This window comes from Bubalus kerabau, chromosome 13 (genome assembly GCF_029407905.1).
Source record: "Bubalus kerabau isolate K-KA32 ecotype Philippines breed swamp buffalo chromosome 13, PCC_UOA_SB_1v2, whole genome shotgun sequence".
Classification (NCBI taxonomy): domain Eukaryota; kingdom Metazoa; phylum Chordata; class Mammalia; order Artiodactyla; family Bovidae; genus Bubalus; species Bubalus kerabau.
Window position 1 is genome coordinate 79,285,650 of NC_073636.1, and position 17,113 is coordinate 79,302,762.

Genomic DNA, 17,113 nt, shown 5'->3' on the forward strand with positions numbered 1-17,113 from the left:
TGCTCACTCTCTTGGACCCTGATTCCTTACCCACATTATCTTCTCTGACTTCAACCCAGCTGCCTCCCTTTTATAAAGACCCTTGTGGTTACACTAAGTCCATTGAAATAATCCAGGATAATCTCCCCATCTCAACATCCTCAACCTAAATCACACCCGCTGAGTCCCTTTTGCCACATAAAGTAACACATTTACAGGTTCAGGGGATTAGGGCATAGACATCTTTGGCGGTGTGTGTGTGTGCTCAGCTGACTCTTTACAACCACATGGGCTGTAGCCCACCAGGCTCCTCTGTCCACAGAATTTTCCAGGCAAGAATACTGGAGTGAAAAAAAAAAAAAAAAGAATACTGGAGTGGGTTACCATTTCCTTCTCCAGCGGATACTCCCGACCCAGGGATCAAATTCACGACTCCTGCATCTCCTGCACTGGGAAGGCCGATTCTTTACCACTGTGCCACCTGGAAAGCCCTTAGACATCTTTAAGGGGACCGTCATTCTATCTACTATAAGCGGCTGTTAAGGGCATTATTAATATAGTTTGCTGGCTGCAAGAACTCTGTGGCAACGTAGAATATTGATGATGACATGTTGGTAAAGGGGAAAAAATATGCTCTCAAATTGCCCTATGAAAACCTTCCATAGGAAAGAAGACTGGGAGAATGCACACTTAAATGCTAATAATGGTTGTGACTGGAGTTAAATCAGAATAACTAGGGGTTATTCTCCATTTTTGGTAACACTTTTATAATAAAATATTTTAATGAAAATATTAGTAAATATTAAAATTGAAAACCTTAACTACATATATATTATTTTTATATATATTGTTCTCATGATCAATTGATGCATGACAAACCACCTCCAAATTTAGAGGCTTAAAAACAACGGTTTATTAATCTCACTCACAGTTAATGGGTTGACTGGGCTTGGCTGAGTGGTTCTCACTTGGACTCTCTCAGGCCTGAGTGGTTCTCACTTGGACTCTCTCAGGCCGTTGCAAGCAGATGGCTACAGGGCTTGATGCATCTTGACTTGGGCTGGACCTCCAAGATGGCACCTCAGCGCCCTCCCACTGGAGTAGCCTTGACTTCTTCCATGGTTGCTCCGGGCACCATGAGGCAGGAAGCCCAGAACTGGCCCAGGATCACTTTCACCATGTTCTACTGGTCAAAACAGACACAAAGTCTAGGCCAGTTCAGATTCAAGGGAGTGGAAGGTTAGACCCCATACCTGAAGGGAAAGAATGAATGGCAGCCATCTCTGAAGTCCAGTTAACATGTACTCTTTCTCTCCCCCCTCCTCCCCAACATCATTCCAGGATGTTGCCTGCTTCCCCCACTTCCCTATTTCATCCTGGGACATCTCCCTCTCCTTCTTTGAGGGGAGTGTCACTTCTCTGGGGGGAGATCACAGTTTCACAGGTTCTCAGTTAAGACCTAAAACTTGTCCCCTCCAGCAGTATCAAGAGCTTAAGCTTCTTAGAGAAGTTGAGGTGGGCTTTTTTTTTGCTTTGTTCTGCTAGTTTAACATCCCTTCCCGCTTCCTGTACCAGGAGCTTCCTGTGGGGGAACTACTGGTCAACCACGGTGCCTTACACTCTATAAGCTTATGAGTGGGCAAGTGGTCCAGGCCAAGCCAAACAAACCCTCCCTGAAATTTGAATCCCTAACACAGTGTCCCTAACAGAGTGACAAAGTCTGAAAAAAAAAGTTTGCAGTGGACACTGTAGGTGACTCCCCACCAACTATTACACCCCAATGCAGAGAGGGCCTGATTAGTCTAAGCCAGGGATTTTCAGCCTCTGCAGTGTTGACATTTCTCTGTAGTGTGTGAACGGGGGAGGCACCAGCCTGGCACTGAAGGGTATTTAGCTGCATCTCTGATTTCTACAGGCTTCCCTGTTGGCTCAGTGGTAAAAATTCGCCTGCCAATGTAGGAAATGTGGGTTTGGTTCCTGGGTCAGGAAGATCTCCTAGAGAAGGAAACAGCAGTCCACACCAGTATTCTTGCCTGGGAAATCCCATGGACAGAGGAGCCTGTCAGGTTACAGTCTGACAGGTTGCAAAAGAGTGGGACATAACTTAGTGACTAAACTTCTGATTTCTACCGTGAGATACCACTAATACTTTCAGATGTCTACCAATGTTGCCAAAACATGTCCTTCAAATATGCCTCTTGCCAATGACTGGTTCAGGGGTGAACGGCCCCAAGCCACCTTAACCCACAAGACACCAGGATAGATATCCTGAGGACTTTGGGCAGCAACACTTCCTTACTCTTAAGAGAGAGTCCAAGAAAGCCACTCTTTCTTTTCTCCCCATTGGATGCTGACCATATTTTAGCCTGATTACTACAGGCCACAACTTTGCAGCCACAGAGGGAACCAGCTATGAGCTGAAGCCAGCGTGTGGATGGCAGAGGGAAGAGAGAGAGAGCCTGGGTTCTCAGTTACATTCTTGAGCCCCCAAGTCAAGCGACTTGAGAGCTGCCCTGCCTCCCAGCTCCTGTACTGCTTAAGCCCGTGTGAAGCCCTGCTCTCTGTTGCTTGCGGCCAAACACCCTAAGAGACACATGATCAGAGCTGACTTGCCCGCGTGTGTAACCAAGGCTCCCTCAGGCCATCCTGTTCTCAAGCCTTTATTGAACTTGCTTCTGGCATTTTCTCCATTTCTATAAAGTGCCTACCTCCTTCTCACAAATTCCTTTACCATGCCTGCTGGCCTGAACCAATTTCATGATTTGGCAGTAGGAGAATTCTATAACTGCAGTTGACTAATTTCGGCTCCATAGAAACCGACATCCCCAGCCACCGCACCACGACCATGAGGCTACCTGAGAACCTGTTTGCTGAGGATGACTGACTCACCCGGTATTTCACAAAGTGCCGCTTATAAGCCCCGCGAGAAACATGGAGCCTCATGCGAACAGGTCAATGAGAAAACCAAGACAGAAAACATTTCCGTAAGTCCTAAGGCAGGACCGCCCGGCTGCCGGGGTTGGGGAGGGGGTCAGGCCAAGGGGCAGCCAGGCAGGACCACCCCAGGGCATCCTAAGGGCTGCTACATCTAGCAGGAGATGAGAAGGAGGTGGAAGGGTGAAGAGAAGAACAGGATTCCCTGGTTAGAGAGGCCCTGGCTCCACCACCAACCCCCTCTGTGACCCCGAAGGAGTTGCTTCGTCCTCTGAGCCTCAGTTGCCTCATCTGTTAAACAAGCATGAGCCGTACTAACTTCTCAGGCTTGACGTGCGCTTTACCTGAGACACACACCTAACCAGTCTAGGGATATGTCTCAACTAGTTGAGGTGTTACTATGAAATCATTTTTATAATAATTACTACCAAATATCCTGTGTTGAAACCTCCGTGTTCCCTCTGGGTAATAATAAAAATCTAGAATAAAGGTAGGATTCATGGCAGAGACAGGAACGGAGGCAGCAGCAGGCTTCCATGGAGCGCCCCTCACAGGCCAGGCCCTGCTCTACACACCTTGTGTGTGAGTCTTGTCCATGGAGTCCTCCGGGCAAGAATACTGGAGCTGGTAGCCATTCCCTTCCCCAGGGGATCTTCCCGATCCAGGGATGGAAGCCCGGTCTCCTGCATTGCAGGCAGATTTTTTTTAACGTCTGAGCCACCAGGGAAGCCGCTGCACACCTTGCAGACATTAATTCAGTGGGTCCTCACAGGAACCTTGTGAAGTAGGAACTTGTATTAGCCCCATGTTACAGAAATAGAGAAACAAGAAGTTTGATCACTTGCCCCAAGACATGTGGCGTCCTCAACCCACCTCTCTCCAATTCTATAATTTTGGGGACTCTTTTAGTTACCGAAACTATCTCCTTTCAGCTCTTAAAACTCGAAACTCCTCAAATTAAAATGTTGGTCTCAACCAGTGAGCCACAGCTAGACCCAGCACGGATGAATCTCATGGCCACAATGTCGATGGGAAGAAGGCAAGGCAGGCATGAAAGAGCACACTCGGAGTGAGTCCACTGATGCAAAGTTCAAAACAGGCAAAACCAACTCAGAGTGTTCGGTGTCAGGATGGTGGTCGTCCTTGAGGAAGGGATGTGGCTGGAAAGGGTACCAGGTGGTTCTCGGGGGGCTGGTCGGGCTCTGTGTCTCTGAACGCTGGCTACATGAGCGTGTTCAGCTGGGAGAAGTTCTTTAAACTGCGTACTTAAGACTGTGTACTTTAAACGGTATACTTATTCTGTATATATGTTATATTTCTGTAAAAATTTGCTCGGAAAAAAAACCTTCAATCTAGAATTTGATTTAAAAAAAAAACTAGCAAAGGGACTTCCCTTGCAGTGCAGTAGTTAGGACTCTGGGCTCCCAGTGCTGAGGGCCCAGGTTCAATCCCTGGTCAGGGAACAAATATCCCACAGGTCACATGGTGCAGTCAAAAGAAGAAAATAAAATTAGAATTCGATGCAAAGTTCTTCTACACCTTCCTCACTTCCATCATCCAGTTCAAGTGAGACTTCTGGCTCTTATGGGCTTGGAAACGGAGGGGAGGGGAAGTAGGAGAGGAAGTCGGGTGCTTTCCCGCTGAAATGGCTTCACAGGGAGCCCAGAAGAGAAGCGACTGCCCCCACCTGCTAGAGGAGCTCTGAATTTAGACTGAGTAACCCAGAGGGCCCCTCATCATTTTATTGTATATATGTAGTGGCTGCAAAGCATATGTAATGGGGGGGCCTAGATGAAACCCAATATATTTGATGTCTCGAGGACTAGCAGTGGGGATGCTCTGCTCTTTTGAAGATGCCAGGAAGCTGTGGATCACACCTGGTTGAAGACGATGCGTCTATTCATGGCCCTTTAGTTAGAAGGAAAAGCCCAAGTATACCGTCTTGGGCAGAGTTCCTCCAGAAGCCAATACGGAGGCAAAGCTCTGAATGCAACTGAGTGACCTGAGAGGAGATCTTAGGGAGGACTGGTCCAGGGTTAAGGAAACAAGAAGGGCACTCAGGAGCCGGTCACCAGTGTGGGCAAGGAGGACTCCGCCCCCGAGGGGACACCCAAGAGTCCAGGAACAACCAGTCCCTGAGAGGCCCCGCTCTGAGGAGCAGGGAGTCGAGGTGTTTGCGCAAGAGCTTCCCCTCGTCCTTGGCTGAGGGCTGCTCCCAAAGGCGTGCACTCCTGGGCACTCGCGACCAGACCCCGAGGGCCACTGAGCCCACTCCAGTGACTGGAGGAAGCTTGCAGGTGTGAACACGGCGGGCCGAGGGGATGCGCAGGCCAGGAGCCTGACCAGGGGACACCTGTCCCCGGGTTTCTCATCCTGTGGGGAAACGAAGCTCTGACCTGCCTCAGCTGGAGTGTGACTTAGGGCCGAAGCATTCCCCACCGATGCAGGAAGAGCAAGGGAAGCTGGAGAGCAGGCTGAAGTAACCATTGAGAGCGAGAAGAGACAAGCGATAAGCTGAGTTCGAGGAAAAGGTACTCAGACTTCTCAGAAAGTGTTGCGGAGGCCAGGGCACTGAATTTCCTGCTGAGACGGGAATTAGATCAAGCTGAGTTGTTTATTAAGGAGGGCGGGGGACGACCCAGTCTGGAGGGTGAAGAACCTGGAAGTATTTAAATTTGAGAAGGAAAGAAAGCTACTTGGAGAGAGAGTGAGTGAGTCAAGAGGAGCTGAGGGAAAGAGGGAGATGGAGACAGAGGGGAAGAAACAGGGACAAACCAAAGAAATGTGGAAATGCACATACCAAAACGTTCAGTCACCATCATAAGTGGTCAGACTAAAAGACTAAGTTTCCTCTCTTTCATATGTGCTTTCCAAGCTTTCTTCACTAAACGTGTATCACTGTTGTAATTAGAAGAACTGAGGGGGGTGGGGAAGGTCTGAAATTGACAACCCTCAGTGGAGCGCATGCCCACTGCGAATCATTTCTGTCTCTAGTTCGTCCATGTTTCTTGAAATGATTTAAATACAAACATAGTTTCCTTTCTTCTCTCTCTCATTCCTTCCTTTTTTTTTTTTTTTTTTTTTTTGAGATGCTCTGGGTCAGAGTCAGCTCAGAGCTGAACCAGAGCTAAGGCTGACAGTGGGTGGATTAAAGGTAATTTAAGGAGAGAAGGATTGGAAGCTGCTTTGGAACTGAGAACTGAATTAACTTCTTCCTGTCCCTACCTCTGCAAGAACTGTCTTGTCCCAGAGTAGTGTAGGAGGGCAGTGGGGAGGGAAATTGGCTCTGTTTAGGGAGGTGATAAAATTGGGTTTAGATGATTCATTCTTTCATATAGTCATTCAACAAGCATTCAGGGAGCACCTCCTTTGCCCAGTCCTGAGCTACCCAAAGGTATACCAAGATGAACACTCCTCAGCCCATGCATGAGACAAGCTCCTGGTCAGCTGAGAGAGACACACATCCGGACGGATAAAGCCAATACAAGAGGACTGATCTGTGCCAAAAGAGAGGGTTGCACAAAGGTTGAAGTTCTGCTTTCACCCCACCCCACCCAGATACAGATCTTGGTTTGAAAAGAAGAAGTAAGACATGATGAGGGAGATTCTTATTTAGAAGAAAAGCAGTGACAAGTGGATGCAGGTGGTTTCCAGAAGAACTTGACTTCCAAAGCAATGAGGGCTTTGCAGAAGGAATAAGGTTACACTTGAGACCCACAGGGCTGGAGGAAGCTTGAGACACAAGACAAAGACAGTGTATCAGTTAGCATGCTTCTGGCGGCAAGGAACAAAAAAGCAGCTTCAACAATAAAACAAAAAAGCTTGTCATTACAAAGAAGTTCAGAGCCAGGTGGTTCCAGGGACAGCTCAGTAACTCACTGACTTTGTCAAGGACTCAGGGCTCTCTCTCTCTGTACTCCTCCAGCCTTAGCCTGTCAAGGAAGAAGCATAATTCCTTCCACGTGTCTCTTACAAGAGGGAGAAACCTTTCCCAGGAGCTCCTGGGCGGACTTTGCCTGACATCGAATTAGCTGCATTTGAGTTATATGTCCATGCTCTAACTGCCAAGACAGCTTGGAAAAAGAACAGCTCACTTTTTTTTGCCTCCGTTATATTGGGTGGGCTCAGTCAGCCAAGAAGAAGGGTGGGGGAAGGAATGGTGGGGAGATAGGCAACCAAAAAGTATCTGCCTCAGAAGGGAATTAACATTCTTTGAGCATGGTTTCTAACCCCAGCTGTCCCCGAAATTTCCAGCTTCCCCTTTAATGTCTAACTAACGATCAGACCCCATGACATGAACAAGACTAAACTTTATCAGGTTCTTTCTGCGGATATTACTCAGAATCTCTGGGGGATGTTCACATGTCCCATGGACCATCCCTGTTGTTGCTTGGCAACCACACTGAGCTGTCTGTCCCAGGACTTCTACGGCCCTTGTCTGCCTTCTCTTAACTGCCTGCCACAGGGTGCCACTCCTGTCCCCAACACCATCTGAATCTGGAGGCACTACCCAGCCCTCTTCCTTATCAGCCCCTTAAAACATGGCTGAGTTAACCAGAAAACAGATTCAATTACTGTAAATGAGACTCCCACAAACAGTGGCTTAAACAAAGCAGAAGTTTATTTTTAACAGTAAGAATGTCTGTAAGCAACCATGATGACTAGACCTGTATGTATCAGCTGAGTATCAGCCTCCTTTATGTCTCTCTCATAGAACAATCCATGCATGACCAGTCTAGGGTGATGGGCCGGGCTCTTTTTCTCTTCCACCCGTGTATGTTGCCTTTGCCTGCACAGTTCAAGTTGGAACTCGCTACATCCTACACTCCAGGCAGAGGGATGAAGTAAAAAAGCAAAAGAAAGAACTTACCTGTCCCCCTGCCCAGAACTGCTTTGAGGGCACAATTTAGAAGTGGACCACATCACTAACACCCACATCCTATTGGCCAGTATGTAGTCACATGGCATAGTTACCTGCAAGGGAACATGGGAAATGTAGTCTTTAGTTGGGCAGCCATTGCCAAGGTACAATCCTGTTCCTATGAAAGAAGAAGAGAATTGATGTTGGTAACGATTAGCATCTAACCCCCAACATAAGATGAGCTTGTAGCAGTGAACAACATTTTAGTGAAGCCTTGAGTGTAACAGGTGGGAATTATACGCAGAAAAGGAAAACATAAAATGAAATTGCAAGCACAGAGTTTCTACAGGCCGTGCACCTGCATCCTACTTTCGCTCATGCTGGTCTCCTTCCTCATTTCTCTCCAGCCTGTGACTGTGTTGTGGGAGGCAGTCTACCTGCCACGGAGGGGGCCTTCCTGCCTCTCCCTCTAGACTGTGGACCCTTACTCTCCCTTGCCTACGCCAGATGTGGGCAGTGGGGAGATCCTGGTTATTTGAAGGAAAGCTCCACCCACTGTTCCGCATGGCTCAGGTGAGGATAGCAAAAGAGTTGTGAACCCATTTCCCCAAGCCTGGGTCCCTCTGCTCAGTCACTCCAAGTGTGGGACCTCTCCACAGGTCTCCCTCCAGCACAAGGAGAGAACGTTCAGGTCAGTCCCTCCCTGTCTGCACAGACAGTTCTCAAATGGAAGCTATTTCCATCTTCAAACACAAAAACTGCTGAAGCAGATACTTAATCAAAAAGCCCTAAGCCCGGGGCCCTGTGCAGCTGCAGAGATCACAGTGCGTGTGTGCTCACTCAGTCGTGTCTGACTCTTTGCAACCCTGTGGGCTGTAGCCCACCAGGCTGCTCTGTCCAAGGGATTTCCCAGACAAGAATACCGGAGTGGGTTGCCATTTCCTCCTCCAGGGGATCTTCTGACCCAGGGGTCGAACCTGCATCTCTTGTGTTTCCTGCATTAGCAGGCAGGTTCTTTACCCCTGAGCCACCAGATGAGAGACACACCCACAAAGCCAGCCCTTCTCACCTCCAGCAGCATGCCAAAAATTAGAGATGTAAAATAGGAGGTGGCAACATATACCATGAAAACATCTGGAAGCAGGTGGTAGCTTTTTTCACTCAGCAACCTACGCAATCGCAATAATAACAGCCATCTTTATGAAGTCCTGTCCTTGAACCAGAGACAAGGCTCAGACACCAACTCATTCAACCATCACATCCCTGTCTTAACCTAAAAGACAGAAAACTGACAATCAGAGAGGGTAAGTAACCTGTCCAAGGGCACATAAGCCCAAGTCAGCCAGATTGCAGAATCTACGCCCAGAACCACTGTAGTGGGGTGGCCTCTGGAAACCTTCCTTTGCTGAAAGCATGGGGCCAGGTCTAGTTTCCATCCTTGAGTCAAACTTCCCTGCTTGAAGGTTCCCTGCTTCAATCACTGCCCCACACCCTCCTTTCTCAGAAGACACGTGATTCCCCTAGTTCCCCTGAGCGCCTGCCCCTCCAGTCCCTGGGAACTCACCCTTGCAAGAGAGGCAGCTCCAGATTAGATTTATGTATTTATTTTTGTTTTTATTTTTAACGGCTTGGAGTCAAGTCTGAAATATTTTGTGGGGGTGGTGGGGCGGGGTGGGAGGGAGGTGGGAGAGTCTTCACAAGGATGGGGAAGGTCCTGGGAGGAGGTGAGGGAGGAGCTTCTGTGCTGCTAACCTTCTTGTGAGTTCTGAAACAGTGCAGAACTCAAATGTAGTCATAGAATTTCAGAATTAGAAACAGCATCTAGAGCTGAACTGGGTTCAAATCCTGACACCACCATTTCTTAGCCGTGTAACTACAAGCAAGCTGTGAAACTTTCTGTGCTTCCGTTCAAATGTGGGATAATAATAATAGTAGCTACACCATGCTGTTGTGATAATTATTCTCAGGATTATCATGTATCCATGGTTTATTATTAAGGCTTTCCTGATGGCTCAGATGGTAAAGAATCTTCCTGTAATGCAGGAGACCTGGGGTGGAGCCCTAGGTCAGGAAGATCCCCCGGAGAAGGGAATGGTTACCCACTCCATTATTCTTGACTGGAGAATCCCCTGGACAAAGGAGCCTGGCGGGCTACAGCCCATGGGGTCAGACATGACTTAGCATGCACACATGGATATTATTTGTTAAGAGATCATGGGAGTTCTTGGAGAGACTGTGGCTGAGAGCACAGGTGCTGAAACCAGATTGCCTCTTATCTAAATCCTACTTCCATACTTATAGCTGTGTGACCTTGTAAGAAATTGACCTTTCTGGGCCTCAGTTTACTTATTTGCCAATATTTCCCTTAGACAAAGTGACTGGCTTAGAGATGGCATATGAGACTCAAGTGGACCCATGAGATTCAAGGCCAAGACTGGAGCTGGGACCACAGGGGAAGAAAAGCACTATTTCTGCTGCGGTTGCTGAGTCGGCAAGAAGTGAGCCTGGAGCTGCCAGGGCCATCCCGGGTACCTGGAGAGGAGACCGAAGCTAACACAGAGGGAAGCACTGAGACAGCAGGAGTGGAAGAGAGTCACAGTGGTGAGGTTTGAGCTCCTGGACGCGGCTGTGCCTGAAGCCACTTTTGGACTTTCCAGCTTCATGCGCCAGTGAATTCCCCATTTTGTGAAAGCTTACTTTCAGTTGAGCTTTTCTCACTGGAAAGCATCCAGGCTGCCACTAGAAGGTTAAGCAACTTGCCCAAAGCCTGAAAGGCAGCAAGCAGCAGACCTAGGGTTTAGAAGCTTCTAACCAACTGCAGTCAGACCAACATTCTATATTGGGGTGTTCACTGATTTCACCTCTTTTTACCCGTTTTCTCATCACAAAATGGCATCAAACCAGACTTTTAGGACTGTTGGAAAATATAAAATGCGAGATCAGGACTTCCCTGGCAGTCAGTGGTTAAGACTCCACACTTCCTCTGCAGGGGGTGCAGGCTCAAATGCTGGTCAGAGAACTAAGATGCTATGTGCCACACAGCCAAAAAAACAATTCTTTTTTTTTTTTAATAAAAAGCCAAAATAAACTATTTTAAAAAAATAAAATGCAACATCACAGCTAGCATGTCTGTAACCCATGGCTGAAGCTCTCTCTACGCATCCAGTTTCCGTGCTGTGGGCCTGGGTTTTGTCCCGAGTCAGTTATCCCATCTCGGGGATGGAGATAACTCATCTCAGTTATCCCATTTCAGGGATGTGTTTGGCTGTCACCAAATCAGCCAACTGGTCCAGATGCCCAAACCTCTTCAGGAGAGCAGCTGTGAATCTCAGAGAGAAGGGCTATGTCCCTTCTTGGCTGTGTATCCTCACTGGCAGACAGAAGGAGTTGGGGGCCCCCGAGGATTCTAGGGGTCCGACTCTATGAGGTAGGAAAAAGCCCTGTTGTCTTGATTTCTGGAACCTTCCAAGGTCTGGTGGGCCCATCTGGGAATGACCTGTAGCTCAAGGAAGACAACACTAAATCAGATCGACTTTGTCTCTTTTCTTCATGCAGTTTACATGCAGTGGTAGACGAAAACAGAAAAATGTATGAGATAACACCACGTGGTAACAGTAGGGAGAAAATATGTCCTCAAAGGCGGATTCGGGGCACTGTTTACTCAGGGGCATTAGAAGGGGCCTCTCTGAGGAAGCGACATCACATCGGAAACTAGTTTGCTCTCCCCCTGAATCCCAAGCTCCTAACACTGGTCTACCTCCGAGAAAAAAAGACTGGGATGGATTTTTACCAGGAAACTTGCTGACACTGCTAAGTCAGGAGTCAATGATCTGTCCGAGGCTTGGTAAATACCCATCCTTCTCTACTGACAACTCTTTAGGACATTTTTAAAAGTTTAATGGGTCATTGATTTCCTCCATTAGCTAAATCTGTGAAGGAAAGACCTAGGAAATCGCGTGAGACCATCCCTTAGGCAGGCCTGCCAGGAAAAGGTTTTAGCTATCATGACACATGGTCATTTGTTTATTTTCTAACCGGTCATCACTAAAAGATTCCCCAACATCACCATCACATCTCTAGGGGATATCAAGCCTTAGCTAGTTCTAGGCCAGGCTTTGGCAGGGAACTGGCAGAGTGTTATGGACAAGAGCCAAGCCTCAGAGAGCTGCAGAGGATTCCAGCAACTCAAGTCTCTCCTCCCAACCCAATATCAGGGGCTTGGGACACGGCCCAAGAGGTCGAGGTCCCTACCCTCATGGAATGCTTTAGTGGGAGGTGGGGGGCAGGAAAAGCAAACAAGCCCACGAATAAAGAGGGGGATTTAACACAGAGATGAACTCTGTGATGCAAAAAAATGAAAAAATACAAGCTCACTGTTAGAGAGTGACTGGGGTCTATTTTAGAGATGGTGGTTAGAGACCTGTGTGCAGAGGACATTTTACCTGGGATTTAAAGGGTGAGAAGAACTGCAAGAAGATCCGGGCAGCAGGAAAAGCTGGTGCAAAGGTCCTGAGGTTGAAACTCATTCAGTGGATTAGAGAATTGGACTAGAGTACAAAAAAAGGAGAGAGCTTGGTGAAGTGCACACCAAGGTTAGGAGTTATTTGGGTTTCATTCTAATAAGGATGGGTAACTACCAGAGGATTTTACATATAAGTTTTCATGATCTAAAAGTTAAGAGCACTTTCTGGCTGCTATGTGAAGAATGGATATCATAGTGACTAGCTGAAATCTGAAATGAGGGGTTTCATTCAGGATCTATATTGTGACAAAGTTTTACCCTCAGCCATTGTGGTAGGTTGAATGGGGGGCCTCAAAAAGATATACCTGAGTCCTATCCCCTAGAAGCTAGAATGCAACCTTATTCAGAAAAAGAGTCTTTGCAGATGTAATTAATTCATGGATCTCAACATGAGATCATCTTGGATCACCTGGCCATGCAAAGTCACCCTGCATTCGAGTAGGTCCTAGACCCAATGACCAGAGAAGGCAATGGCACCCCACTCCAGGACTCTTTCACTTTCACTTTCATGCACTGGAGAAGGAAATGGCAACCCACTCCAGTGTTCTTGCCTGGAGAATCCCAGGGACGGGGGAGCCTGGTGGGTTGCCGTCTATGGGGTCGCACAGAGTCGGACACGACTGAAGCAACTTAGCAGCAGCAGCAGCAGCAGACCCAATGACAGATACCCTTCAAAGAGTAAGGCAGAGGGAGATTAGACAGCCAGAAGAGGAGACAGAGAAGAAAACTGAGTAAAGACAAGACAGAGACCAGATTTATGCTGCCACAAGCTGAGGAACAACTGAAGCCACCAGGAGCTGGAAGAAGCCAAGAAAGATTCTCCCCTAGAGATTTCAGAGGGAGTGTGGCCCTGTCAACACGTTGACTTCAGATGTCTGGCCTCCAGTACTGTTCAAAAAATTTATTTCTGTTGCTTTAAGCCAACACATTTCTGGTAATTTGTTAGGGTCACCCTAGGTAACGAGTCCGTCCACTAAGCACACACAGAGCCTGCTCCCACCACACTCCTGCACCAACACCTGTGCGTAGCACTGGCGGCACCCAAAAGCCGCGCCACGCGCTGGGCGGCGCTCCCTGAAGGCACGAGGCCACTGGGCTCCATATGGGCATTTGATTTATTTACTTACTTAGCTCAGCCCCTGTGAGAGGAATGAACCAGCCTTGTTCTCTGTCCCCTTCAAGGAGCTCTTCTGTGAGTTCCAGACAAACAAGCACTTAAAGAAACAAGGGCAGGAAGAGTTCACGGACCTGGAGAGTCAAATAGCTAAGACTTAAATTAGGCAACTGCCAAGTGTGGGGTTCCCAAACTTTTCACTTGAAGGGACATCTTTTGTTAATTTCCCCCTCCATGAAATAGTTTCTGAAGACACTGCCTAGCAAACCAATTGCATTTACCCAATAATAATTTACCTCCCATTTGCTATTATTTGATGGAATATATTAACGGGGGCTCATATCTATTGATCCACCCACTAGACTAAAAGCACTGTGCTGTGTGTGTGTTCAGTTGCTTCAGTTGTGTCTGACTTTTCGCGACCCCATGGACCACAGCCTGCCAGGCTCCTGTGTCCATGGGATTCTCCAGGCAAGAATACTGGAGTGGGTTGCCATGCCTTCCTCCAGGGGAATCCTCCCCACCCAGGCATTGAACTCCACTCTCCTGTGTCTCCTGCATTGCAGGCAGATTCTTTACCGCTGAGGCACCAGGGAAGACCCCAAAAGACTATACATATTCTTTCAACCTTCACACCACCCTACGAGGTGGGTACTTTTATTATCTTCATTTTACAAAGGAGGGGACAGAGGCAGAGACGGGTTAGGTAATTTGCCCAAGGTTGCACAGCCAGTATTATATTTAATAGAGCTGCAATTTGGACTTAGGCAGCCTGGCTCCAAAGGGTGTTCTCTCCTGGAGACGGGTTAGAATCCTGGCTTCCATACCCATATGTAAAGGTACCTTGGCCAAGTGATTTTGCCTCCCAGCACCTCAGTTTCCTCATCTATAAAATGAGAATAATAAAAGTGCCTATATTGTAGGATGGTTGTAGAGATTAAATGAGAAAATGTACTTGAAATGCCAGGCACAGTACCCACCGTAAGCACTCAAGGAATGAGCTGGAATTCAACATAACTCTTGGGGAGGCTTGAGATGGGAACAGTGAAGAGAGATGATTCCCTCCTGTAGGGTCTCTGACCCCACGAAGTTCACAAAATCCAAATAAGGTGCTAGAGCCAAAGGTGGATGGCTTAAAGTAGAACCTGCGGGAAGGCAACTTGACCAGCTCTTTTCACGTGCGCTTCAAGGACCACAGGTACAGAATTAGCTGGGTTGGCGGGTGAAAAATACACATTCCCGTTTCCGAATCTTTTGGAGGTCGGCCCGGAAACCTGCCATTATTCAACACTATTGCACCGTGGAATGTGTGCTACAGTGAATCCAGTCTGACCAGGACTTCCTTGCTATTTTGGGAAATATTGAAAATCATTTCAAGATCCCAATCCATTCATTTCCGCAGCGCCCAGGAGACTCCAAAACGGAAAATACATTCAGAGAATAGCGGGGCCTTTCCCAACAGTCCGGTAAACCACGAAGCGCTAAGTTTCAAGAAACCAGGGCAGACATCGGGTCAGAGAAGGGAGCCTGGAAGGGGAGCACGTAACGCTCCCTTGCTCCTCGCGCCTCCTCCAGCTTTGAGCCCAGAGACTTCGGCCCTGGCGCTGCAGGAAAGAAGCATCACTGCTTCAAGGTCACTTGAATCCAACGCACCGCGTCACTGCGGGCACTCAAGACGCGTGGGCGGGGTGGCGGGGAGGCTGGTAAACCCATGCGCCGTGGGCGGGGCGCCAGGGGTCGCCTAGGCAACGGGCGCGCGCCACGCCCAAGCCCGGAGTCCGGGAAAGGAGAGGGGAACGCGCGCGGCAAGATGTCTGTCCAGGCCCCGCCCCCGGCCCCGCCCCGCGGAAGTGCTCGCCGACACCTACGAGAGCTGATTGGCTCTCCCGGCTGAGGGGCGGAGCTCGTGGCAGCGCGGTGCGTACTTCCGGTTGCCGGGTTGACATGAAGAAGCGGCGGCGGCGGCGGCAGCGGCGGCTGAGGCGGCGGTAGCGACGGAGCCGAGGCTTGCGGCGGGACTCGGGGCGGCGAGCGCGACGCGGCCTAGAGCGGCAGACGGCGCAGTGGGGCCGAGGGAGAGGCGCGGCAGCCGCCCCTGCCCGTCATGGAGATGGAGAAGGAGTTCGAGCAGATCGACAGAGCTGGGAGCTGGGCGGCCATTTACCAGGTGCGGGAGCGCCCCGGAGCGCTGCAGGCCTTTCCTGAGGCCTCGAGAGCCTTCCCCTCACACACACCGCCCCCGGCCCCGGTCTCCTTGTGCGTCCCGCCCTCCGCCTCGGCTCCTGCTGCTTGAGAACCCGATCGGACGGCGGCCGCGGCTGGCGCCCTGTGTCTTTGTCCCCCGGCGGGCCTGCGTCTCTCCCGGGCCTCGCAGCCCCCCGTTGACCCCCCCACTTTCCTCAGGTCCTCCAGCCCCGGCTGACCGACCTCGCGAGCCTGGAAGCCGCCGGCCTCCGCTCTCGGCGCGAAGCCTCCCACCCCGACCCCGCCCCCCTGCCCGGCCACTCTTTGTCCCTTGGGGTGGTGGGCAGAACGCCCCCCGCCCCCCACTTCCCTTCCTAGACCGGACCACCGCGGACTGCCTTCCTTTGTCTCCCCGGGGGGAGAGGGGGACTCCCGCCCTCCCTCTTTTACATTTCCTCTCCCCCTAGTCGCCGCCGTGCTGCGTCGAGTCCCAAGGATGACAGTCCTTTCCCCTTTCCTGTTCATTCATTTGATGGATCTGCATCCGCGTGCCTCTTACCGTGCTAGGCACCGCGGAGGCGCTGGAGGTAGTGTTTGCTGAACGAGACCCGCGAGATCCTATCCACCCCGGTAGCTTAGAGTCGAACGGGGGCAGTCAAACACGTGAACAGATGATTTCAAATGGTGACAGGGGCGACGAAGAAAACAATATCAGCGGGTCGAGAGTGACTTCAGGGGAGAGGGGCTGTCTCAGAGAAGGGGATCAGGGAAGATCTGTCAGACGAAGAGGCATTTGCTACGTGCGCTCAGCCCTGAGAGGATCAAACTCAAGCGCTTTCCAGCCAGGAGGCCTGTAGCACCCACTCCACTGGGGCCAGAGGGTTACCCCGTGTCAGGCAGGTAGCGCCGGGGGAGGTTAGCGTTGTTACCCTCTCGAAAACAGCATCTTTTCCTCCGGCGAGCATCTGACCCTTTGGTCAGGGTACAGATGATGATGTCTTCCCAGTCCTCATCTCCTTGTGGGCTACGGTGGTTCATGAATAAAAACTTAGGGAGGTGGGGTTTCTCCCATATGTCTGCATCATCAGATAGAAAAGATGAAGAGGTCTGCTTTCAGGAACAGCTAAATCCTGAGAGGAAAATATGTTGCTCCTGATTAAATGTCATTGCGGGGGTTGTGAGGATTAACCAAAACCACACTGGGTATTTTAAATAAGCGATGTACAGAATAGAGAGATGTTGTTACTTGTGTAAAGGGAGAAGGCTGTTTTCGGCTTATAGGCTCAAAAGGCAAATTGTGAGACCCATCAGCTGGTAGTATTAAAATCTATTTTGAGCTCCACTTAAAAAGGAAGAAAGCTTTAAGCAGTTCTTTGGTATGCTCGACTAACAGAAGCCTTTTTTTGGCAGGCTTGGTTTCATGTGGATTTGCATCAAGCTTATTTGACAGGATTCTTTTTACTTGCACTGTAATGTATATTAGCTTCTGATAGACTAATGTTTATAACCACTCTAATCT

The 17,113-nt window shown here is 49.4% G+C and overlaps 1 protein-coding gene and 3 long non-coding RNA genes across 5 annotated transcripts in view; 2 read left to right on the plus strand and 2 right to left on the minus strand.

Moving 5' to 3' along the window:
* Positions 1-868: 868 nt before the first annotated feature.
* On the minus strand, positions 869-15,082 carry LOC129626092 (uncharacterized). The gene is made up of 4 exons (XR_008701754.1): positions 14,391-15,082; positions 12,217-12,321; positions 7,784-7,887; positions 869-1,232 (listed from the first exon to the last, which is right to left on the minus strand). It is a non-coding gene; the product is annotated as an uncharacterized LOC129626092 (long non-coding RNA).
* LOC129626091 (uncharacterized) lies at positions 6,300-11,580 on the plus strand. Its single transcript, XR_008701753.1, has 3 exons — positions 6,300-6,438; positions 8,182-8,347; positions 10,144-11,580. It is a non-coding gene; the product is annotated as an uncharacterized LOC129626091 (long non-coding RNA).
* Positions 11,105-12,168, minus strand: LOC129626093 (uncharacterized). The gene is made up of 2 exons (XR_008701755.1): positions 11,565-12,168; positions 11,105-11,270 (listed from the first exon to the last, which is right to left on the minus strand). It is a non-coding gene; the product is annotated as an uncharacterized LOC129626093 (long non-coding RNA).
* A 269-nt stretch (positions 15,083-15,351) lies between the features above and the next one.
* PTPN1 (protein tyrosine phosphatase non-receptor type 1) overlaps positions 15,352-17,113 on the plus strand; it is a 63,736-nt gene continuing 61,974 nt past the window's right edge. For both annotated transcript variants that reach the window (XM_055545302.1, XM_055545303.1), the window contains exon 1: positions 15,352-15,577. In XM_055545302.1, coding sequence (XP_055401277.1) covers positions 15,515-15,577 — 63 coding nt within the window. In that variant the 5' untranslated portion in view covers positions 15,352-15,514. The remainder of the gene's footprint in view (positions 15,578-17,113) is intronic.